This window comes from Emys orbicularis, chromosome 10 (genome assembly GCF_028017835.1).
Source record: "Emys orbicularis isolate rEmyOrb1 chromosome 10, rEmyOrb1.hap1, whole genome shotgun sequence".
Taxonomy (NCBI): domain Eukaryota; kingdom Metazoa; phylum Chordata; order Testudines; family Emydidae; genus Emys; species Emys orbicularis.
The window spans coordinates 86,922,983-86,949,444 of NC_088692.1; the positions used below are offsets into that span (position 1 = coordinate 86,922,983).

The 26,462-nt window shown below is 37.4% G+C and overlaps 1 protein-coding gene across 6 annotated transcripts in view; it reads left to right on the forward strand.

Moving 5' to 3' along the window:
- Positions 1–22,674, forward strand: part of PIAS1 (protein inhibitor of activated STAT 1) — an 84,643-nt gene extending 61,969 nt beyond the window's left edge. For all 6 annotated transcript variants that reach the window (XM_065412133.1, XM_065412136.1, XM_065412132.1 and 3 more), the window contains 12 exons: positions 2,379–2,463; positions 3,152–3,199; positions 4,588–4,678; positions 5,598–5,732; positions 8,915–9,020; positions 11,445–11,518; positions 16,991–17,151; positions 18,552–18,682; positions 19,080–19,257; positions 20,674–20,816; positions 21,160–21,197; positions 22,211–22,674. In XM_065412133.1, the coding sequence (XP_065268205.1) occupies positions 2,379–2,463; positions 3,152–3,199; positions 4,588–4,678; positions 5,598–5,732; positions 8,915–9,020; positions 11,445–11,518; positions 16,991–17,151; positions 18,552–18,682; positions 19,080–19,257; positions 20,674–20,816; positions 21,160–21,197; positions 22,211–22,504 (1,484 nt within the window). In that variant the 3' untranslated portion in view covers positions 22,505–22,674. The remainder of the gene's footprint in view (positions 1–2,378; positions 2,464–3,151; positions 3,200–4,587; positions 4,679–5,597; positions 5,733–8,914; positions 9,021–11,444; positions 11,519–16,990; positions 17,152–18,551; positions 18,683–19,079; positions 19,258–20,673; positions 20,817–21,159; positions 21,198–22,210) is intronic.
- The last annotated feature ends 3,788 nt before the right edge of the window (positions 22,675–26,462 follow it).

The window sequence follows — 26,462 nt, forward strand, 5'->3', positions numbered from 1 at the left end:
TCTAGAACTTTGTTTTTGCTAACACCTATTTAACTTCACTGAATAATTAAATGTTGGATAAAGGAAGCCTTTGTTAAACATTCAACACCTTTGTCCTTCAATTAAGGTGTTGCAGCTTACAACAAACATCCCTGAGACCTTCCAGAGCTTCTCTAGCAAAACCAGACTTGAAATTTCTAAGGTAAAAAACAAGCAAGAAATTTAAAAATCAAAACAAGAATTCTTCAGGCCACCTTTCGTATCTTCAAAAACAAAAACAAAGAAGAGAACAAATTCTTCACTCCCTTCCCCTCTTTTTTTTTTTTTTTTTTTTTTTTTTTAAAAAGCATCTTTTGAAGGGCAGTATATTAGAATGATTGGCTAGTTTATCTTGGGTTGAACACAATAGATCACTTATTATTAAACTGTTCTTTTATATCTGGCTGTGGGGTGTTTGTGTAATATACATGGAGTATACAAATGTTTTGTTTATATTGTACGTTGTGTGCATTGTATTTATACTTTTCCAAAATTCATAAATTGTCATAGTTGTGATTGATTTGGATCTTGGTTTTTGAACCAGAGTGTGCTATCTCTAGTTTGTCAGAGGAAGAAATAGTATTCTGATTTTTAAAAAGAATAAACAGCATGAGTTTGGGGTTGGTAGGAATGGTTAGCAGGGATAGTTAGCTGTTAGCTTGATGTTATGTGCTAGAACCCTAATCCTGATTGATCTGTGGGCGCTACCATAATATAAATGTTTATTAATAAACATTGTCCTACTTTACATAAGTTCCATCTCTTTAACCAGCCAGGATATATCCTGGGTGATATCTATTAATGAAATTGATTTAGTATAAATGACAGGAAGGTAGATAAACACACAGTTTTAAACACACAGTTTTTTCTATTTAAATAGTCCTCCTCTTCCCTCCCCCCCCCCGCACAAAAAAAAAAGTTGTTACTGGCATGTTGTCTACTTATATCCATATGGCTTTATTGGTTTCCTGCACACAAATGTTAATAACGCAACAGTTGTTATCCCTTATAAGTACTGTTCATGGTATGTATTGACCAAAGTGACGGCTCAATAAAATATCTTATACATGAGCTATTCTGCATGTTGTCGGTGCACACTTATGACAATACCCAACAGCTGTGATATTGACACAAAATAAAGATCTGAATGTAGTTTAAAGGTGTCACTGTGATGTTTAGAATCCATCAAATACCTGCATAGTATCCATTTGATAATTGGATCCAAGCTGCGGATATATTGTTGTCTTACTATGGGTTGATCCTTCTGGTCTCCTGTTAAACATCCATGGTTCCTCAGGACTGAGTTGGAAGTGCATGGTAGCAAAGTAGAAAATTATCAAACTGGTAGGTGTTTAAAACACAAAGCAGGAATTAGTCATCATCATGTGATACAAATGGTTAGAAGTAATTAAACTGAATGTTCTTTTTTTGTTATAAATTGTCCTCTGATACCATGGTGATCAAATTTCTTAGATGGATTTTTTTTTTTTTTTTTTTTAATTAAAGCAAGCAACTTTTAGTGCTCAGGAAAGGTACCATTTTTAATAGCTTTGCAGTTGAAAGTACTTTATCCACAGATTGTACGGTCTGTGACAACACAGTGATCCTTGCAGTATCCTCATGCAAGGGAGAAGTTGCAGGCACAAGCCTGGGTAGCTTAGAATTTCGTTTACTCCTTCTTCCCCAACAGGTGTGTTGATACATGCATAATGTTTATTTTTTGATGGATCCGATGTTGAAAGATTTATATTTTAATAAATTAAGCACAACTGTTACGTCTGAGTTGTACATCTCACAAAGCGTGAGTGTATAACATATATTGTTAAATGTATATTGTGGTTTTGATGGGAGCTGCTCATCTCATTCAACTGTAAATTCTGCATTTTTCTCATGTATATAATTACTGTACTTTTACAGACTAATTCAGGAACGTATAATGAAAATGAGTCGAGAAAAAAATGTGATCATAAAGGCTTCTTTGAAAAGCATTTTCGCTCATTTTGTACTTAAAGCCAAATAATAGTCTTGACAAAGTTAACCTTTTTTTATTTCTCGGAGACTGGTAGATAGAAAATGCTCTTTCTTCAGTTGATTTGTCACTGCCTTAATATTATTTTCATGAAAATGTTCAGTTATTTTCTTTAGCTTTTATAAAAGCTTTAATAAAGGTGTATATCTAGGTGCCTTTGAAATAAGTTATTAAAACAAACTACTTGCAGATACTTTTAACACTATATCATGTGTGATATAAATATATATTAAGATATTTTAGTTTTATTCCAAAGCAAGGAACCATGCTACATATACTTTCTATATTGCTGTATTTTATAGTGACGCTGTCTTGTTTTTTTTTTTTCTAGCATCAGATAATAGCCAGCGATTTCGAGAAACCTGTTTTGCATTTGCATTGACACCGCAACAAGTGCAGCAAATCAGCAGTTCAATGTAAGTGCATTTCCATAAATCCTTCAGGGTAGTATTTCTGAACTCTGAAACTGAACCAGTTTACAGTATCTTCAAAAAAGACCAAAACAAACCAAACCCAAATCTGTTTTAATAATAATAGGCGCTTCACAGAATACATACAAAAGACACAGGCCCTGCCCGAAAGAGCTCATAACCTGAATTTTAGTGATGTGACGAGAGTGACAAAGGGTGGAGGGGGAGGGGATGAGCATGATTGTGTTTTCTCCTTTTAAGCATGTGAACATGCTTGTGGAAATTTTTCTTCCAATATATAAAACCAAGGAAGATACAGAGATTGAGAATATTGATTCAGTTATTATGGTCAACATGATAGAGATGAATAGTTCAGAGCGTGATAGTTTGACGGACCAGAAAAGGAAGGTGGTCCATGAATAATGGCGAAGATGCAAAGTGTAGAGATAGTGGTGAAATAATGGGCCACAACTACTGGCAAGAGGCTTAATCCAATGTCCTTTATAGTCAGTGAGCATTTGATGAGTCCTCAGGTGAGCAATCTGATAAATCTCAATTTTGGAGGAGCGTGCCTAAACAAGAGATGAAGTATCCCAGATTGTGGTAGTGTACTCACTCATCAGAGCTTTGCTTTTCAGGTTTTGTTTTTACTATGTGCCATATTTTTAATTTGTATTTGTCCTATCTTTGCTAGGGACATTTCTGGGACCAAATGTGACTTCACAGTACAGGTCCAGCTAAGGTACAGTATTCATACAGTATAATCTTGGGGCCAGGGGATTTTTAAATACTTGGGAATATAAACCTTATTATGCCATCTCTTTCTAATGTGTATGCTCCCTAGTAAATCATTATTGCTCTTTCAGGGGCTATGAGGGAAGAAATAAGTCTAATCCTGCTGTATTCCAGCAGTGGGAGAAGGAAGCATAGGAAGGAGCTGACTCCTGCTAGAAATCCCAGCCTGGGGCTACTGCAAAAAGAGTAGACTACAGCTATTTGCCCTTGCTCTGTGCAGCTTTCCAGAAGCTCCTCCTGACTCTCCATCCAGTCTGTCAGCAGCCCTAGAGGCACTCAGCTGTGACCACAACTTCCCTCTGTTTGCTGTTGTAGGTTGTGCTTGTGCTCCCTGCCCCCACTTCACATCTGTTGGATATGGGTGCCTGGGCCTCCCTCAGCTAGATCTAGAGAGGAAGCAGAGAGGGCTTTCCAGCATGATTTCGGTGGGGTGCTATCCACTTTGTTCAACTGGTGCAACTGCCAAGCATAGCAGCTCCATGCCCTGTCTTCAACCAGGGAGACAGGAGGTGGGGAAATGATAATCAGTCTGTTTTGGGTTTACTGACAGACTTACCATAATTTGGTTTGGGCCTATTAACCTCTTTATTTTAGTGGTATTTCTGAATGGATAGTGAGAGTCCCCTAGCAGACATCTAGAGGAGCTAAAAGGTTACTTTTAAATCTGGCCCATCAGTAAGGCTGGCAAGTATGAGGTCTTGGGGATCTACAGTCATCTCAGAGGACAAAAGAGGGTCTGTCTTCCAGCAGCAAACATGCCTTCATAATACTGAGATTAGCATTATCAGAAACTGTCTGAACTGAGGTAGAAGATCTGACCTTGAGCATCAGACTAACACTGGAAGCCTTAGCTGCTGCAGCATGGCCTGCTTATCTTAGATAAAGGAGGAATAGTTGGAGAGGTAGCATGTATTCTCTCCTTTGCAAAAACCTTGGCTTTTAGTAAGTTGAGATCAGGCAGAGATCCAGGGAAGAGAAACTGGGCAGACACTGAAGGATTTTGGTAACAGGGACATGCTTTGTCTCATAGTGAGCAAGTCATAGAAGCAAGACACACCTGGAGGAACCTTGAGCCCTCTTCATCCAATCAAGTACTCGTGCTTGGGGCTTTTCTGCTGATGGTCACATGGCAATACAGAACAACCCAATAATTCCAGACTTCTCTATCAGAGCTAAAGATTTAATTCTACATGCTGCTCAGACCCTCATCTGAATCTTTTTAAACACACATACATCATTCAATAGCAAAAATACATTTCTAGTAACATGAAGTCCTTTAAAAACTTCTTTAAGACATTTTAAATATGAAAGGTGATCAAAACTCTTTGCATTTAGGTTTTGTTTATCAGAAACCAGTTGTCCACAAGAAGATCACTTCCCACCCAATCTCTGTGTGAAAGTAAATGGGAAACCATGTAGCCTTCCAGTAAGTAATAGAGATTCTTTTGATTTGTATCATGTGAGTAGTTCAGCTAAGGATATATGTTTGCCTGAAATATCATAAGAATAGTGACTTTCATGTTTTTTAATGTTTGTTTTGACATGGCGGGGAGGGTGGGGGGGACTCTGATGGTTGGGTGAATGAACTGGATAAAGAGTTAGGCTAACTGTTATTGAAAAGTGTAACCCTGCTGTGTAAGGAAAAGGGCTTAGACCTAAGAACCCCAGTTGTCAAAGGGTATGTCTACACAGCAATTAAACAGGCGGGCCCATGTCAGCTGACTCGGGTTCACGGGGGTTGTAAAATTATGGTATAGATATTCAGGCTCTGTAATTCTCCCACTTGCTGGGTCCCAGAGCTCGGGCTCCATTTTACAGCCCTGCAGCCCAACCGCTGTGAGCCTGAGTCAGTTGACCCGGGCCTGCCGTGGGTTTTTAATTGCTGTGTAGACATACCCTTAGTGTCCCCATAAAGATAAATATTTTAAACTAAATTTATAAGCCTGGTTCTGCAGTGTTGAGTTGGTTCCTAAATACCTGTCTGTGACTGTGTAACTTTTATCATGATTTCTAGGAGTTGTTACTATGACTGTTGCACAGTGTTCCGAGATTTACTATGGCAAACCTTCAACACTAACTGATGTAGAATGGCTAGCATAAAATTCCCTAAATCTAAAAATTTGCATTGGGAAGATGAGATTGATTTTTATGTAGTTTTCAAATTGGAATGGTGTTAGCAATTCCAAGATTTAGATATTGGCTACTGATTGCGTTTTTAAATACGTAGGGGGGAAAAAGCAGGTTAATATCCCTTCAGAAACTGTGTGTGGTGTTTTTGTTAGGAAAAATGAGATTAAAATATGTCTTGTAAAGGGAAAAATGAAAAAATAATTGTTTCATTTTAGGGCTATCTTCCACCAACCAAAAATGGTGTTGAACCAAAGCGACCTAGCCGACCAATCAATATTACCTCACTTGTCAGATTGTCTACAACGGTACCAAACACCATCGTCGTTTCATGGACTGCAGAAATTGGAAGAGTAAGTTACTATTTGGTCAGGTCTATGTATTAGAGAAAAGTTTTAATCATCTGTACTTCAGCATATGTTAGAAAGCTAACAAGCAAGCTTAATTGGTAAGAAAAACACTTATGGAATATAGTAATGGGTAACGAAGGATTTTTTGTTTCCTCTTCCCCCACCCTACCGCTTTATGCCTGTGTGCTATAGCATGTTACCTTAGATCAAAGAGATTTGTAATGCCAGCCTACCAGTGCATAACACGTTGCATGGGGGAGTGTTTCTTAACTCTGAAAATGCAGAGGTAAATCTTTTAAAGTCTGAAAACTCAGTAGTGCATGTGGGGATTTAAACTTGCCATTTAACGCTTCAATTCTCACAGCTGTATTTTATCCACATACTTTATTAACTGTACTGTTTTGTCTTATAGCATCTTTGGGGTGGGGGCGGGTGTAATTACTGTTTTTAAATGATTGATGTTCCATTGAAATTCTATCCATCTGGAATAGCCTGTGGAAAGTATTTTTTAGTTAGTCAGTCAGTCAGTCCATGAGACGCAATCCTTTATCAGTGATCAGTGCATTGAGAATTTGTGTGTGTATGTTCACGATGAAAGCCAGATATGCTTAACAAAATCAATGAGGACTTGAGAAATGCTGATCAGATGTGGCTTTGCTACCAGCAGCCATTCTATTTCTCTAGAGTCTGAGAATTAGCCTGAGATGTAGTATCATCTATTCCAAGTGTGGACTAAAACTCATGATTCATTGAAACAGCGTAGAAAAATAGTTATTGCCCATCTGTGCACAAGATTCAGGTATACAATATCACTCTTGTATTTCCCCCCTATCAAAATGGATTTAAGTTGAAGCACGACAAGATCTCCAGTTAGATTATGGAACAGATGCTTGCTGAATGCTGTTTTTAAAACTACTGGCTTTTTAGGGAAGAAAAAATAAAAAAAAAACAAATGAAGCTTCAAAATGTCAAACAAGTTTCCAAAAAAATTCACCTGCTTTAGTTTACTGCTAATTATTTCTCTGTTGGAGATCCATTGAAAAATCCAACACCGTGCTGCTTTTTATAGTGAAGTAGCTGTTTTCACAAAGCTTTCTGGGTGTAAATGGACATTTGCTATAACTTAAATTGCATAGCTGTGTCTTGGAAAAGCTTTTGAATTTATAGTCATCAAAACTAGAAGAGTAATGGCAAATAAACTCAGTATATCTAACAAAAATGATTAGTCAGATCTTTTCCCCACAAGAAATAATGCTTCCTAATTCTATTTGAGATCCTGTCAATAAATCAGTAGAAATTAGTTTTATTTTATGGACGTGCATGGTAGATAAAAATTGGGCATTTGTTCTTTTTAAATGTTGGGTTACATGTCTCAGCTGGTAGAGAATACCTTTAGTGAAGTCCTAATTGTGGTTTCTACACAATCTGCTTTCCAAAGACTTCTGTGAACGTTGCCTTGGGCAAGTACCTAGCTTTGTAGATTCAAGCTGTCAGTAAATAATTTCACAATGTTAATTAGCATTTCCCTAACTTCTATCCTAATTGAGGCATTAAACAAACACGTTAAAGCAGTAGAGGTTTTTAATGATGGAAGCATCTCTAGCAAGAGTAAAATATTTAAAATAATGTGGTGTTTCTGATATTTAAATGGTGAAATTTTATGGTATATATTATTATTGAAATCACAGGTGGCTGGTAAAAATATCCTTTTAGGGGGGCGCTTAGGCCACCCCATGCTCACCATGCAGGTGGCTGCTTCTGTGCTGTGGGGCTGGGTCCAGTTACCTCAAGATCGTTCCCCAGGGATGCTCACCCCATCCTAATAAAACTTCCTGGGAAGTGCCATTTGGGAGCCAGCGCTCTCAGCTGGGGCTGAGGAATCGAATTCCACCTGCCAGGAATCCAGCACTCAGGCAGGGCCATCTCTACACCATTCCCCAGCCTGTTTCTGGCCCTGGCTCAGTCAGATGTGAGGTTTTTCCTGCTGAGCTGGATGTGTGTGCAGACATGGGGTGGCTCAGAAAATACATTTTTGGGGGACTGGGTCCCCTCTAGCCCTCTCCACCTGCCAATTATTGTTGAAGTCCTTTCTCATATTTATCATTATCTTAAACAAATAATGTGAATGGCTTATGGATCCAGAAGTGGGGGATTGCCCTCCAAAGAATTTTCTTAGTTTATCACAGAAAACACATGCTATTTAAAATAACCTGATTATTCTCTATTTTAAGAAAATAGTTGTTAATCGTGCTCAAGTTTAGAGAGAGAGAGTAAATTTTATACCAAATGGTTTTGAATGTGGTCCTACCATGCAACATGAGGACACAATTTTTTTTGCCCTTGGGGTTTCTGCTTGTACTGTGTGGTTTCATAGCCTATTTTAAAAAAGACAATGCACTTTCTTATGATATGATATTGTTAATATGAAAACCCCAAAATAACTTTAAAAATCGAAAATCTTCATAACTGTACAGTTTTAGTTTGTTCTCTCGGCTCCAACAATAAAACTAGTTGTGGAGTTCTGTAATCAACTTCCCTCTCAGATTCTCATGTGTCAGGGCAATGCCTGTAGAGATTGGGTTGTAAACACTGCAGAGAATACAAAGGTTGGATTGTTTTGTTTTTTTTAAAGACCACTTGCTTCAAATGCAGTTAAATGAAATATGTTCATGGAAGCATGTCTACTGGTCTTAAGTTTTATAAAAGCTTATTTTTCAAAACTTGAACTTTAGACCACATTTGACATGACTGTTTCCCTTAAATGTGTGTGCACTTTGCCTTAATGCTATTTATATGAAATTATCCTTTATAAATTGCTTGTCGACAAAATGCCCCAAGTTGCAGATTTGAAATTTTCAGAAAAGTTATAACTGTGTTGTTAGAATAGCTGAATGTATAACTTCCCTTGCAACTGGCTCTAATCTCAGTGGAACTTGTGATCCGCCTTGCTGCTTCTCTACTAAAGACTAAAATCCTGGTCCTGAGAACTTCCTAGTACCTACTAAGAACATAGACACAATGGATTTTCTTTAGTCTGAAAATGTTATGCCATCATTTTGTAGCGATGGTTGAAGCCTAGGTCCACCTAATGGCTGAGATTATAAATTTTATATGGTGTTTGTGCAGATTGATTGTTGTTTTTGATTATATCAGCTGAGTTGTTTCATTATATGTTTGTTTTCCAGAATTACTCTATGGCAGTTTATCTTGTAAAACAGCTGTCTTCTACAGTTTTACTACAGAGGTTACGAGCAAAAGGAATAAGGAATCCTGATCATTCTAAAGCACTAAGTATGTCTGATACATTCAAATTCTTGATCTAAATATAAAGGAACAGCTTTTGTAAAAAGATTTTTAGCACTGGCCTCTGCTACTATACGCAAGGCTACTTTTTGTAAATCTAAATTTTTGAATCATGGGAATAAGGAAGGAAAGAAAAAACCTCCTGATCCCTTCAGAAATTAAATCTTCACTAGCAGAGTTGTTTATTCTGTATCACTGCACTACTGTGATAGTTACTGCTCTTTCAGGCTTTCACGCAACCCATGGTGTAACTTTGCAACTCTAGCCTTTTATTTTCCCCGCAAATACTTATCATTGCTTAACTCACCCTTCGCAGGAAAAAAATATAGTGAACTCACAAATTTTATAAAAAGAGAGAATCCTAGAATCCATTCATTCCATTGATGGCTACCACTGAAGTCTGGTCTAAATCTGAGTAATCAAAGGCCTTTGCCTGCATTATGAGCCAGCCCAGTAAGACCATTGCCACAGTGGAGTAAAAATGCAAGAGAATTTTTGGCCACTCAACTAATCCGGTTTTAATTTGTTAAAAAACAGTAAACTAATTTCACCTGGCATTTTGCTCCGAGTTCCTAATGTGAACTCAGTGGCTGACGTTGTTCCCTGATACCAGCATACTGATATGTTGACCATGGTTGACAACTTAGCTCCTCTGGTACAATGGAAGTTTCTACAATAAGGGTAAAGCTCAGCTGTGCAGGAGACAGTGATTGGCTGGGGGCTGGCCCAAGACTGTGGGATGACCTTCTCCACAGGACCATCCCAAACCTCATCACCTTCTTGTGTAGTGCAAGGTGTGTTTCTTTGATCTTGCCTTATCTAATACAAAGATACAGCAATGTGTGTGTAATTACCGGTAACTTCAATAAAAGGAACAAAAAAACAGAACACGCTGCTGTGCACATTTTTTCCCAGGGAGAGGATGAGGGAGCAAACATGTGACAGATCTTAGTCATGTTGCTTCATTTACTTCTGGAAGGTACCCAGGTACTACAGTGATGAACACAGTATCAGAACCTACATAGAATAGAACACCACTAAATGCCAAGTACAAAAATAATATTGAACAGGCATGTGTATGAAACTATGTCAATGTAACATTATGATTTGACATTTAAGGGCACAAAAATCAGGCAATCCAACAAAGTTTCCTGAGCCATTCGTCTCCTCCTCTCAAGGACTTTGTGCTTGGCCACACCGCACTTACAAGGATACACATTAATGAAATACCCACTAAGAAGGAGCAGCTAAGGGTCATGTAGCAACTGTGGAATTGCCTGATTTCTGTGCATTTAAATCTCAACTATGTTACTTTTTATAACTCTTTTTATAGACAAAAATGGAGGGTGGAAGGGAGGAACCAGGGCCTATATTTGTTTATATATTTGTCATGTTGCTTCATTTACTTCTGGAAGGTACCCAGGTACTACAGTGATGAACACAGTATCAGAACCTACATAGAATAGAACACCACTAAATGCCAAGTACAAAAATAATATTGAACAGGCATGTGTATGAAACTATGTCAATGTAACATTATGATTTGACATTTAAGGGCACAAAAATCAGGCAATCCAACAAAGTTTCCTGAGCCATTCGTCTCCTCCTCTCAAGGACTTTGTGCTTGGCCACACCGCACTTACAAGGATACACATTAATGAAATACCCACTAAGAAGGAGCAGCTAAGGGTCATGTAGCAACTGTGGAATTGCCTGATTTCTGTGCATTTAAATCTCAACTATGTTACTTTTTATAACTCTTTTTATAGACAAAAATGGAGGGTGGAAGGGAGGAACCAGGGCCTATATTTGACTGCAATCCTTACAATGCTAATTCTATAAGAGTGCCTGCCTGGTCATGCTCCTCCTTTTGCCTATCAATTCTGCAACCTTTGTTGCATTTCCCTTGAATCATTAGAGCCCCCGACTACCTATTTCAAAGAGGCAGGGCATTGCCAGCCTACATGCAGGATTTAACAAAAAAAATAATAATAATGTTTAATGTGCCTAAATCCAGCAGTTGACCAAAGAACTTGATATTGCTTTATTAGAGAGCTTATCACTTTAAAATGCTTACCCATAAAAAACCTAGTATTTTTATGCAGAAACTCTTTTTTTAGAAATGAAATATTGTGTTTAAGAAGTTTCTCCTTTCATGGTGCTCCACTGAAGTTTTAGGAGAGTAGAAACTGCATAGGAACTACACTCTACACGTGCACACATGAATATTTTACTTCAGGTTTACAGACTGCAGGAGTTTGGGACAATATAATCAATGTTGCTCATTCCCAATAGACATAGCAAACTGCAGGTTTAAAGCAGATTGTTTTATGCATATGTATTACTATATTATCCTTGTGAAGTGTGTATAACAAACCTTTCTCTGTTTGTTTTTCTTCCTTCAAATGGCAGTAAAAGAGAAACTGACTGCAGACCCAGACAGTGAAATAGCTACAACCAGTTTAAGAGTATCTCTTCTCTGTCCAGTAAGTGTAAAAGTAACTCCTCAAAGTTGGTTCTGATGAAACTAAACTGGCTGTTACGGGACAATTTTTAATGCAAGTTAAAAGCTGTGTTCACTTATATGTTAACTCTGTGAGTTTGGGATCCAGTGCCTATGCCCCATATCCAGCAAAGCACAAAAGCACGTGATTAACTTTGAGCATGTGACTAGTTCCATTCACTTCACTGGGGCTATGCAAATGCTTTAAGTTAATCACCTTTAAGTGTTGATGGGTTGGGTCCTAAAAGGGGATAGTTTATCTAGATATTGAACATAGCTTAACTCCTGGGTGCTTGGCCATGGTACGACCATTATTAGCAATAGGATGAATGTATCCGTGTATACATGCACAGAAACAACTGGCTCCTGGAGCCAGAGTTAAATTCTGTAACTGAAGTTGATAGGTATATATGTACACTTCAATGATAGGCTTTTATTGTTTTCAATTTAAAAAAAGAGTCAATAGTCCAAAGGACATTTAAGCAAATAAAGGTTGCTGCAAAATTTGAAATAGACAGGATTGTTTGCTTCCCATACCAATCTGTGCAACTCACAAATGCCTTTAATTATTAGTCCCATGGAATTTGGAAATGAGATCAGATACGTTAATCAAAACAGATTTATTGAACTGTTAACTGAGGTAAAAGGAGCTGGAAAATAAGAGGAATTAAACAATAGTTTGTACATATTACAGTTCTTATCACCAGCTGAATTACACAATATGAATAATTGTTATAAACTTTATTTTGCATCCTGTATACCCTTAGTTTTCCCATGAAATGTAACATACTTCTTCATTACTGTGTGCTTAGTCATTGGTCAACAGAGTGTCTTAATTGCAGCTAAAACTTAAACTGTGTCAAGAATAAGGATGCATCTGTTTCCTGATTTGTCTAGATCCACTCAAGCCTGACGCTGAAAGTTTTCAGTTTTGAAATGCGACTCTCAAGAATAAAGCTGACTTAGCTACTTACTCTGTTGCCTAGCAAAATTGGGGCTTATTTGTAAGGTTATTAAATGGTCTCTTAGATTCTGACAATGGAAAGATATTTTTGGATACAAAAGCTCCACCTTGCAAAGAGCACAATTCACTTTGCTGACTCTTTTTCATAAAAATATTTGTTAGGCAGATTATTATGTGTTTATAGCTGTGCTGGATATTTTAATATTTAATCTTCATTCATAAGGCTTTTTGGTATGGCACATATTAGCTATAATAGTATTTAACACTTATGTCACCAGATAAAAGTACCCTTTTTATTAAGTGCAGGAGTATTGGTTTTATAAAAAGTGAAATCCTGTTCTTAAGAGGTTTGAGAGATGTAATACAAATAATACATTAATTTTAAGGTCAAGAACACTCTTGTATACATAATATTATTAACTTGATTTTGTTGAATCTTTGCATAGTTAAATTTTTGTTACGTACTGTTGGAACCTCATTACCTTAGGAAGTACTAGTACTGTGCTGTCATGGTTTAATTCTTTAAGTACAATGCTCTTATTTCCTAAAGTTAAAGACTATTTAGGTTCCAATGAAAAGCAATAATAGGAATTCATTTACTAAATCCAGGAACTGTCTAATTTTTAGGCGTTAACAGTGCTAATATAGTAGCTCAGTCACTTAAATCCTTGTGCAACTTTTGGAGTTACAGATGTTTACTTCAGTAGCAGCTGATTGCCTTTCATTGGTACTTTTGGCAATTAATAGTTTTTGCAACCTTTTGGTTTTGGTTTCCTGCTGACCAGTTTTCTTAAACAATACATCTGTTTGTTGTCCTACTTGTCCCTGTTTATAGAGGGAAAGAACAGTCCATCAGTTTTACTCTTAAACATACCTAGAAATTGATCTAGGAATAAACAAGCTTACAGGTGTTTTTTTTTATGTATAGAAATAGGAAGAGGTTTTTTTAATGCAACTTGGGGTCTCATAATCTGTCCTTTTAGCTAGAGCTTTTTAAATGTTTGCTTTTTGGTTCAGATGAATTAATATTAGAGCAGGAAGGACTTCTACAAGGCAGTCTCCGTGGCTGCAAGCTTAAAGATAGCTGAATTAAAGTTAATGCAGAAATGAAAAATTAAGTTTTTAGTGATGTGAAATACCCAAGCTAGCATTGAGAAGTAGCTCTTGTGGAATAGTGTTTATTGCAGTCTATGCTTCCTCTTTCTCTTTAAGCCTAGTCTCTTCCAATAAACGGAAAGGTTTAGAACAGAATATTTTAGGCATGTTTTTCTGTATCATCCTGGTGATGTGTATGTAACATGCCCACACTTTGGGAGTCATCCTTCAGTGTGCCCATTGTTTAGTGCAGTCTAGTTTAAAAGTGCTTCACTGTTCCTCTTTCACTATTCTGTCATTGCAAAAGTTTTTAAGGACAGATATCATATCTTCCTGCGTGTCCTGTAAAGTGGCTTTTGCAATATAAACAAACTAGGATGGTGACTAATCACATACTATTCATGGTCGTGAACACAATTCTATGACACAACCCTTGTTTTCATTTGCTAATACATAACTTTCAGAAACTGTCAATGCTTGGTCTCAGACGCAAGGTAAATTTTCCTTGGGAAAGTTTGAAGAAAATCGCTTCCGCTTTTTGAGAGTAAAGTCTCATCTTTTTTTCTTAAGTGTTCTTAATCGCCAGTAATTCAAGTACCAGAACCAAAGAATGTAAAGCATGGCGTGTATTCAGCCCTAAATGATGAAAAATGGCTGCTAAAAGCCCCATCCTGCAGCCCTTACTTGCAGGAGTAATTCTTGCTTATAAAAGTAGTTGCAAGACTGGGCCCTAAATTTGAGAGGAGAAAAATATAAAGGTTCTAAGAGGCTGAAAAATCACCTCTGAATATGTTCTGAATTGCCTTGTAAGCTGCTTTTGCAAATAAGCCCTACCCCAACTTTGTGAAATTCAAGCCAGCACCTGGAAGGAGCTGACCCAGGATTCAGCAAGCAAAGGGGCTGCATGAGGAAGTTTGAAAGACTGTGTGTGTGTGTGTGTGTGTGTGTGTGTGTGTGTGTGTGTGTGTGTTTCCAAAAATAACCTCAGCCTTGAGGACAGGAGTGAATAATTGACATGAATTCCCCCCCAATCTGGCAACTATTGTGGTTCTGCAATTTTCTGCACATTCTTAACTTCCTTTTTTTAGTTTTTCGCTTTTTATTGTGACGATAACTCTATTATATACATTGACAATGTATTGGGGGAGGGATAGCTTAGTGGTTTGAGCATTGGCCTGCTAAACCCAGGGTTGTGAGTTCAATCCTTGAGGGGGCCACTTAGGGATTTGGGGCAAAATCAGTACTTGGTCCTGCTAGTGAAGGCAGGGGGCTGGACTCGATGACCTTTCAAGGTCCCTTCCAGTTCTAGGAGGTAGGATATCTCCATTAATTAATTAAATGTATTAGGCTAAATGATGTGAGACTGCAGCCAAAAATATTGGATTTGAACCTTTTATTGTTCCTTTATGTAGTGTGTAAAGAGGATCTGTAAGTTTTCCATCCCCTCGGCATCTTTTACCTTAGTAACATGAACACAGCTTGGCCAAACTGAAGGATCTAACCCAATAAGTTTTCATGCCAAAGCTGGGAAATGAGACCATCATTACTTGTCCACATTGCACACACTGTATTTAGGTATCCTATTAAGTCTTAACTAGTACTCAGAAATTATATGTGCAATGTGGTAATGGTATTATGAGAAGAAAACTTCTATTTCTTGATGGGTGTGGCATTGCATTCTTTGGTGTCGTGTATTTAAGAATGAGTTCAACGTCTTATACCGCAAATCTTGTTACAATTCTCATTAACCTGTTTTTTCCTGGGGAGTTTTGTGTCACTGCTCTGCTGCTGCTATTGGTTTTTATTTTGCATCATATTTAAGCATCCAGGTTCTGGAAAACAAAAGGTCTTCTGTTTCCAACATGCTTAATCAGGATACCGATTGTAGTTGGTGAACTTGTATTGTGCCCAAAAGACACATGAGCCATTGACCTACCATCTGGGAGATATGAATTTAGAACAGACATGGATCAGGGGGACTAGTACTGTGTGAAAGAAATCATATGCTTGGTCATGGGTATTGGGGGAAGGGTTGCCAAACACATGGCATGCATAGCACCTCCTGCTGACTGATCTCTATACCAGCATCACTGCATATTCCTCTGGGAGATGTGAGACTCCCCTCCCATCTGTAGCTGACTTGTGTTAGTGATTGAAAGCCAGAGGGAAGAAGAATAAACAAAATAAAGATAAGGGTTAGAAACTACTGTAGGGATGAATGTTGCTGAGAATGGAAGCAGGTATTTCAGGCTGCTTAAAGGTTAGGGTGACCAGATGTCCTGATTTTATAGGGACAGTCCTGATTTTGGGGTTTTTTTCTTATATAGGCACCTATTACCCCCATCATCCCACCCCCTGTCCCGATTTTTCACATTTGCTCTCTGCTCACCCTATTAAAGGTTGCTGCAGAGAAGCTTTGGGAAGGAAGTAGTTCACTGCAAGCAGAGCCTTTGTTCTCTTTTGTTGGTGTTTTTAGCTTCTTTGATGTTTTGAGAGCGAGTGCCACCCTGTGGCACTAGTCCTGTATTGCCTGTTAGGAGTGTACATGACCATGTAGCTTCTGAAACATCCTGCAAACAGTTCCATTCGGTATTTTACTTAAATGAGAGAGCTGTAATATTTTTAGGCTCTGGATTGGTTTTGGACTGTATTTTCTTCGTCAAGATTTTTCTTGTCTAAATCTTAGGCTGAGCCCTCTCTCTATCTGTAGTATGCCGTGTGAGTGTGATCATCTACATTGCTTAGACACTGTTCTTTTGGAGTAGATTTTTCCATTTTGGACATACTTCAGGTGGGCAGTTGTTGATTTGGAGGGTGGTGTTGGCCAGGATCCCCAGTGATGGAGCAGAGCCACATTGTGGTAGGTGCTGAACGAACAAACAGAACAAAAAGACACTTCCTGCCTCAAAGGCTGGGAGTGAACGTCGTCATCTCTTATATAGTCTTCCACAGTATGTCTGTAGATACTCGGCAGTGCTGAAAGAGACTCGGTGTGGTAGTGGATGGCAAATTAGCTGTAGCTTCCAGTACACCAATGAGGGAGAATAATTATTTTTCATATTTATTAGTCTAAAACACTATGGTAAGTGATAAAAGGTAAATTAACTTTGCATTTTGGGCCAGCAGTGTAAAAATGAAGTGGTCTTCCATTTCCCATGTCTGAACTTTGTTTAACAAAAATCTATTTGTAGCAGGACTTGTTATTGATATTATCAGGTATGCAGAAAAGCCAGAGCAAAGGTGTGTGACTTGAATATAGTAATCAGAACTTGTATTTCTCGAAATACTTAATGCTTAGAAACTGAACTCTAGCACAGTTGCATCTTCCTGATTAAAACAGGTGAACAGTTGTTTTTCAAAAGAGGCAACAGTTTATTTTTTTTTCTCCTTCTAAAGCTTGGGAAAATGCGGCTAACTATCCCATGTAGGGCCCTGACTTGTTCACATCTGCAGTGTTTTGATGCCACTCTGTACATTCAAATGAATGAGAAGAAACCTACTTGGGTTTGTCCTGTTTGTGACAAGAAGGCTCCCTATGAACATCTCATTATTGATGGGTAAGTAACATTTGGAGCAAAATACAGTGCATACTTTGTAATTGCGGTGTACCGTGTCTGGGAATAGTTTATAAGCAGACATTCCTATCTTCAATTTTATGCACATTCCACATTTGGAGTTGTTACATGTATTTATTTCCCTGATGCTACTTATTAAAAAAACCCCAAAAACCTAAACCCCCCCCTGAAAGCAAGCACCAGGTTCTCTGCACACATGCAACATTTGGATTCAGTGCTCAGCATTCGTTCTGCAGATCCCAGTCCACCTGGGCAGGAATTTGCCTCTCCAAAAGCAGTGTGTGTGTCCTGGGGGGAATGGGGAAATTATCATGTGGTTCTGTTCAGGAGAAAAAGCTTAATTTTCCTGGGCAGGATCACTCTTTCCCAAGTTGAAACGTATTTCCCAATGGTAAATCTCTATGGATTGCTACACTTGAGTCACCAAACAGCTAATATCCATAGCTCTGTTGGTAAAGAAGATATATCAAGGTGATGATGCTATTTTAACTATCCTCTCTCCTAATCCTTCCTCTAGATTTTATCCCTCAGCAGTAGGGATCAACATAGAATATTATTTTACAGAAATAAGAGCTAATTGTACAGTCAATAGAAAATTCATTCCTTAAAGTAGTATTGTCTGGCCACCTCTTTTGAGGGATTTTGTATTTTACGCAGTGGCCCTGTCCACTTTACACATGAAATAATTGCTGAGAGCCTGCTTCAGAAATGGCTGCCCCTCAGACAGCTTTTAGGCCAGCTGTGTTCACAGCCAGTTTAAGGAAGCTTTGTGTTTAATTTATTTGTTAACATTACTGCATCCATAGTGGAAGGGAGCTTAAGGGAAACAAGCAACAACTGATGGTTACCCAGACAAATTGAGGTGTGCAGTTATGAGCAGTGATTGTTCCTCACTGTTTTGCCTTGAAATAAATGTGCTTACTTATCAATTTGTGCATCATTTCTTGATGCAATGTACTAGAGTCCATTTGAGTTACCCAAATATTTGGATTCCTAGAAAATACATTATACCCTTGATTATCTAAATGCCAGGGAAGTCATTGACTAAATCTGGATAAATAGGGGAATTTTCGTCATAATATGCATAGCGGGGCACGAACCTGTTTTGGCCAACAAGGAGTTCAACATATTGAGGTTTGGACAATCGAGATTCTACTGTATCGTTAAGTGAATGTGCAGGTTATTATTTTAAGTAATATTTTAAAATTTCAGTTTCCTTGTTGAGAACTTATACTGAGGAGAGAAAAATGCCCAAAATTCTCAAATAGGACTAATCCTTTCAAAAGAGTGGTTCTAATTTACTTTAATTTAATCTAATTTAAAGTGCTTCTCCAGTTCCGCTTTATTTTTTGAAGATGGATATTAAGATTTTTGTTTCACAGGTTGTTTATGGAAATCTTGAAGTACTGCACAGACTGTGATGAAATTCAGTTTAAGGAGGATGGGTCATGGGCTCCCATGAGATCAAAAAAGGAAGTTCAAGAAGTAACTGCGTCTTATAATGGAGTTGATGGTAAGTCTTCAATTTTTGAAGGTACAAACTAAATCCCTTATTGTTAACCCACATTGTTTAAAATATTAAAATGTGGGTTTGTTTCTAAAAGAGTACTATAATTCTATGAGCAACGGAACATGAAAGTTCTCTCTGTGTAGCGGTAGCTTTTTATTGATTAATCTGAAGTAAGATGTTTGAGTAACATTAACATCCATGTGAGCCTGTCTGTATTTCTGAAGCTTTGTTAATGCTTTTTTAAAATAGTTTTCTTTTCACTTTTGTTTTGGCTTCTAAGCTTTATTTATGGCAAGCATGTGTAATTTTAATTTAACCAAGTGATGGTTGTCTTCATTGTAATGCATATACAATATAAATTATGACTTGAATAACTACCTTATTTCTTAAATCTTTGTAGGATGCATAAGTAGTTCTTTGGATCATCAGGTGTCTTCTCACCATCAATCAAATAAAAATAAGAAAGTAGAAGTGATTGATCTAACCATAGACAGCTCCTCAGATGAAGAGGAGGAGGAACCGTCTGCCAAGAGGAGCTGTCCTTCCATTTCTCCTGCATCACCACTAAATAATAAGGGGTAAGAATAAAGTGGACACTATTTTTAGTTAAGATGAAAATATGTTCACGACAAGCAATGGTGAAAACAAATTTCAAGTGAAATTTAATTGCACCTGGGAAGTTCACTATTCAAAGTATGTCCTGAGTTTATTACAACAGAACTTGATATCACAAACTATGGTTTGATCTCAGTAGCTCATAACTCACAGAAAGACTGGGAGTTCAAAACATGGTGGTATGCTAGCAGAAGTGAATATTTGTCTTGCTGCAACTTCACAGGCTGAACTTTATGGGTTTTACTACAAAACATAGTACAATGATGAAGCATTTTTTTTAACTGACCTGTGATAAAAAAGGAAAACATTGAAAAAGGCCTTGAGCTACTGTGTAGTTTAAGAAACAAATATTTTGAGAGGCTTGGAAATTAATCTGTGCTAGTAGAGAATTGTGGAAACAAAGTACACAACTCAGAACAGCAGCAGTATGAGAAACTTACATAGTATGGTGTGGGTGTGTTGTCTGTTTTTGCCAGACTACCACCAACAAAGTAGCTATATAGAATAGCAGAATAACCAGATATAAATAAAGAGCGATGCTGTTAATAGAGCAGCACTGGCGAAACATGCATGGATGAAAACATTGGGTCTATACAAAGGGATTGTGCCATTGTACCGATTATTATCTCAGTAATAAAAGCCACTCAGTGATCATGTGAGTCTTGTCAAGATCTCCTTGGCTGTTGCTCCATAGGAAATGCCTCGTGTGGCATATAGAAATATTTGTAGGGATGTTTATGTGGACTTTTAACTATATATATACAACTCTTAAATCCTCAGTCTTTTTGTCCTGACTCGTGATGGCTATTCATACTTTTATTAAGATAGGCAGTGCTACCTCTGACTAAAGTTAAAGTTGCTTAACACTTTCCATTATAAGACCTGTTTTCATATCTTTATAACTTTGACAAAATGTAACCATGGGGGCTGAAAGTTTCCATGCAGATGTCTGCCTCAGACTGTTATTTTATGTGTCTGTGCAAATGATTCAGCCATTTCTGAGAGCAAGATTAGAGAAAAATGTGGGTTTTCTCCCCCCTCCCCCACCCCGGTTGTAAAAAACTTCTTACAACTGTTATTTGTTGAAGTTCTAGACCGTTACGCTTTGGAACAAGACTTTGAAATTTGGCGGGGGCTGTCCCCTATGGTGTCAGGGATATGTCTTTTGCCTGAGTGACATGTGCTTTTACTGTAATGCATGCCACATTTTGAATTATGTCTTCAAGACTAACTTTGGTTTTTAAAGGTCTGTATGATGCATGTGTTGGTATTTTGGGTTTTGTTTTTTTTCCGCAAGCAGAAATCTGCAGTCTTCAAACTGTTCTAACATTTAAACCAAACATGTTTACAAAGTGTGAAAAACATTCTTTCCTTTGCAGCATTTTAAACCTACCCCATCAAGCATCTCCCGTTTCAAGAACTCCAAGCCTTCCTGCTGTTGACACAAGTTACATGAATACATCACTTATTCAGGACTACAGGCATCCATTCCACATGACACCTATGCCTTATGATTTACAAGGTTCGGCTTCTCACTGCTTTGAATTGCACATAAAAAGTTCACGCTGTTGTGAAGGAGTGTAAACATACAATTGATTAGTGGTCCAGTCATACACAGTATTATTTGGGGGATCATAGAAGATAATTGTATGCATAACTCAGGTTAACTCTTATTTGAAGGGATAAAAACACTGACTCTCTCCTACGAACTGTACTTCACTGTCAAGGTATAATTAAGAGTTAAATTTCATGATCATTCACATCGCACTTTGGTTAAATTATTTGATTTTGGGGGGAGGAGGGGAAAGGAAGAGGGCAAGGTTCTCTTGAGAAACTGAAACCCTTTTTATTTTCACTTTCCACAGGATTAGATTTCTTCCCTTTCCTATCAGGAGACAATCAGGTAAGTGGTAGAAAAATGAGTAATGCAGCATAAGTTAATTTTAAGTAAATCCCTTCTAAAGGGATTCCAGAGAGTCAGAAATTGAGCCAGTGTGTAGGTTTTTATAAAGAAGGCTTTACAAAACTTGAATGCTAAGAGAAATTTTTCTGGAATAATAAAATAAACAGGAATGGAAATTCTTCTGAAATAATCATTGCCCTGTAGTTTTGCATGGCAAATATTGCATCATTGCATTAGTGTATGTGTAGCAGGAAGTGAACCTGAGAAGTCTGCTTTCATTGTGAGGAGAAATGCAAAATGGAAACCACTGGCAGAAAGATCAAAATGCAAATTACTTTTAAATTATTTTAAAAGGATCATTGGCAACTAGTATTTCTCGTTAATGTCATTTTAAAGCTGAAAGCTCACTTCTTTCGGGGCTTGCCTGTACATTTAAAAAAAACAAAAACCAAGAACGGTACTGCTGGGAACCGTGATAGCCACCTACTGATTTTAAGCACACTATTCCTATATCTGTTTCTTGAGTGCAGTACGAGAGGTCTTCCTACGGTAAAAATAAGTATCTCGCTTTAATGTCATGGCAGTGGGTGGTTGTGTCTCTTAATTTTGGCCAAAAGATTCCATTGAAGTATGAGTAGTTTCTTTCCAATAGATGGGGTTTTTTTGTGGGGGAGGGGTAAGAAAGGGAAATTACACTGCTTCTCACCATCCCAAATAGTATCTCATTATAGTTTGGAATTGTGAGAGATTGCTTACTATCCAGTAGGAGCAAACAGCACTCATTTTGTTTCCAATTTTCTTCTGGCTTTAGAAACCAAGGTCTTCAGTCCACTTGCTTGTACAAATTGTCTTACAAAGTAACACTTGGACAACACAGAGTAGACAAATGGTTGTCAGTTTCTAGAATTCACGAAGCTTAGAATACACAGATACTTTCTACTTCCTTTGTGCCTCTGTGAAGAAAACCTGTGGAATCAGAAGTGTAACTTTACAATGTTGTCTTTTCCCCACAGCATTACAACACTTCCCTTCTCGCCGCTGCAGCGGCGGCAGTTTCTGCGTCAGATGATTCAGAACTCTTGCACCCTCGTTTTTTCCCATACGCTTCATCCCAGATGTTTCTTGATCAGTTGAATGCAGGAGGCAGCAGTACTCTCCCAGCCACTAACGGTAGCAATAGTGGCAGTAACAGCAGTCTTGTGTCCTCCAACAGCTTGCGAGAGAATCATGGCCATCCAGTTGCAAATCGAAGCAGCACAGACACGGCATCTATCTTTGGCATACCGGACATTATTTCATTGGACTAAATGAACTGGTCAGAAAAAGAGATCTTTGTGCTTGGTTTTATCTTACTCTATTTAGAAACGTAGACAAGGTGTTTTTTCCTTTTTTAGGAAAAAAAAAAACTTAAGACATGTACAGAGAACAAAACTATATTTTCAGTTTTACTTTTGTATATAAACCTAAGATGGCCTGACTGGTAAAACAAAACAAAAAGAAAAAAAGTACAAAAAGGAAAAAAAAAAAGAAAGAAAGAAAGAAACTTCAGTTCATTTTTCTGGATGCTGAAGATTTTACACTTATGCATTTGTCCGGTGAGTTACTTATTTTAGTTTGGACACACATGGCATTATTTTCTTCACAGTAATGTTAATGAAAAAGGAAAGGAATTTCTGAAGTTTTACGTTGCAGGAAGTTTTTTCTTTTGGAAACACCATTTACAATTGATGGCAGAACTGAATTCCTCTTAACCCCTTTTCAGCACAGATTTATTATGCTTAAAGTGATATAAACCCTACTTGTACTGTTCCACCACATTCCTTCTATAGTGCAGGATATGGGAGTGTGTTTTAAATGTCATTTCTGATTCTGTATGGCTGTATATTCAGTTGGCATGTGGAGTACCAGCTCTTTCATGAAACGTGTTGCAGGCTCATTAGTGTGTCAGTTACTCTTATGGGTTAGACTCCATACAATCTCAAGCTGAAGTATTGTTTTGAGACAGGACAGTTTTATAGAATCTAGCCCCATATAAAAGCCCTGACACACCTTCACTCTAGATTTTTATTTCCAACCTCCAGTATTAATCCTTGAAATAATTACGGTCCCGATCAACAAGGTACTGAAACGTGTGTTAAATTTTAAGGTGTGGAACTACTCATGTGCTTTAAAGTTAGCAGTGTGCTTAAGTAGCTTACTGAATTGGGGCCAAAATGGCTCTGTCAGTGAATACCTACTTTTGGCCACAATAGATTAAATTTCTGCTAAAAACAAACCTGTCAAACAAAGAGAAGGAAATAGGGTTTAAAATGCACTATTGCATGGTTTGTGCTGCTGTCAGTGGTAGTGATCCATCATCTTCTGACTTCACATGCATCAAAATTTAGTTAATATTGAATGTTAGACATTAAGCTTAAAAAACAAACCAAAACCACCACCCAAACCATAGCCCACTCACTTAACTGGGCCGGAACGTCTGTCTGTAGAAATTCATTAGTGGTCACAAATTGGATTTTTCTCTTTTTGGCCTCCTAGTTATTTTGAGTGATTCCCTGTTTTTAAGTATGCTTATATTGAACTCTGAGAGCCATATCTGCTCTCCAATTCCTGTTACTTTTTTTTTTTTTTTTTTTTTTAAGACATGCATGACATAGGAAAGTCTTTTTTAGAACCGATGGATCATTTGGACTGATCCATTCTTATTAAATAGAGAAACATGTAAATAGATAGAAAGCAGTTTTTCAGAAGATTCTTTAAAGTAAGAGTTGGGGGTGGGTGGGAGAGGGAGGTGATTCTATTGTGTCCCAAAGTCCTCACCAGAGAGAGCGACTATATCCTCTGGTGTGAAAAATATTTTTTTAGCTAGTTGACAGTGCAGGTAACAAGCTTATCAGGAAGGATAGGAAGAAATACCACAATTAGCAGATTCCTGTCCAAATTTTTATGTCCCAAACAGTTGATATCAGCTAGTTTGAGCATTGACAAGGGCCACCTTTCGCTTATAAAGTTGTCTCTTTAAACTTTGCATTGATTTAAAAAAAAAAAAAAAAAAGACTTACTTTAATCCAAGTAGAATTAGGCATTGCTGTAAGATCAGTTGAATGGTAAATTGACAGGTTCACATGAATATGTGGCATCAAAATTGTTTTTAGAGTTTTTACAGCATCCCTCCGCCACTGAATAGTTGACTTGAATTTTGAAAACAAAATGTTTGTGTTTATATGTAAATGTGTGTGTATATATGTATTTATAGAGCAGTGTGTGAGTCAAAAGTGAGTTAAATAGTTTTTCCCATGCATGTGTATTCCATACATATCTGGCTGATATAGCTATATATTTCACCATACACCCGTTTTATAATTTATTAAATGTCAGTTTAAAAAATCAATAAAAGGAGAAAACAGGAAATATTTCATTTTTAAATTCAGTCTGAGATTGAGGTATTTAAACCTTCATTAGGAATTTAACTAGTTTATAAATTTTAGTCTAGCAAATCCATTGGGTTATTAAATTGGTAATTAGAGAGCAGATGCTTCACTGTAATACCTAGTATAAATCTGAAGTGACTGATTCCTCCAGACTCGCACCAGTGTAACTGTGAGCAAATGTGGCCCCGCCTTCTAAAACTGGTAAGAAAATGAAAATTAAAGAATGAAATTCTGAGGAGTTCATGGCTATTTTACATCTGAGTGGTGGCAGTGTTCATACCGATTCTGCTGTGTTAAAGGTGAGCTGAAAATCTGCTTTTAAAAACAAAATTAAAAATTTAATTAAACCTCGGCAACCCTGGAGAACTGAATGTGGTGAATATATTGTAAAAGAGTTGGGAATCTTTCATCCTTAGCTTACCTTCCAAAAGCCAAGGTCAGCCGGTGATCCCCCAAACCAGCTAAATAAGAGCAAAAGGCTTTTCAGTTCAGCTTCATGTTTTAATCTCATTGTTCCACATAGGAGAATCAAAGGTTTGCTGACCTATGTGGTATTTATTCTGTATGTTTTTTGTGGCTATTTGTTTCATTCTCTGAGCTTTTGTAAGATTGATAACTTGCTGGAACTTTGTATCTGCCTACAGTTAACATTATTTAGCAGAAGTCTGTCTGAATTCTCCAGGAATTCCTTACGATTTAGTTTAAAAAAAAAAAAAATCACTCATTGCATATTTATTAACGACGCAGTAAAGTAACTCCTGCTTTTGGCTGGTTTGCAGTACTGCTAACCTGACTGTAGATTACTGAATCTGTGTAACCCTTAGGCTGTGGGGTACCAATTTTTTCCTTTGTCCTCAAATTCTTCCACTAGAGTGCGTGTCTGTCTGTCTTATGTATATTACTGCATGTGTGTATGTGTCTGTACACACAGATCTGAGTAAATAGCTGTTATTTCAATAGCAGGGCTGAAGTGGTTTTGAATCACTTGTGGGCATTATTGGACGCATTCTTTTAAAAAACAAAACGCAAAACAAAATCGGAACTATGCTAAAATCTAACATACTGAGCGATTAAAATACTTCATAGTGCTTTCATTAATATAGGCATTGTAGCATTTCTATGCCTGTTCGTTACCCTTCACGGCAAGGATTCAAAAAGCCTCTCAGGGGTGGGGTGGCTTGTAGATTTTTATTGAACTGGCTTGGAGCTGCCTTCTAATTTAAAGCTAAGAACTGTGGGGAGAGCATATCACAGAGAATCCTTCTTTGCATTGTCATTACAGGGTTTTAAAGCACATTTTAACATGTATTCAGAAAGGATTTTGTTTTATCTATGTAAGTGTTCATTTTTCTTTTTTTCTTTTTAAACAGAGCTTAGATTTCTAACAAGGGAGAATAGCTGGTGGTCCCAGAAAGTGCTGCTGTTAATTGTTTTAATTAACAAAGGGGAAATGTATATAAGCAGAATATTAACAAGTTACCATTAATTCCATGAATTTAAATCTGTGATTCATTGCCTTAAAATTTCTCTTAGTTTCCATACGGCATGCCAAACCAGTAAAATGGCTTTTAAAAATGTATAGTAGACCAATGTCAGTTTGTATAAAAGTACCAAGTGAAAATATTTATTACATGCATTGGAAAAAATTGTTTACCTATTGAATGTTACCTGTTTATGTAGAAATCTTTAGATGTAATAAAAAAAAAAAAATCCGTTATCTTGTCTTCTCCAAATGAAGTAATGCTGGATGCTCCCTGTGGAGTGGGAAACTCACAGGGATGTAATTTGCACAGGCATGCTTCCTTGATAAATGATGTTTCGTAGCATGGGATGTGTC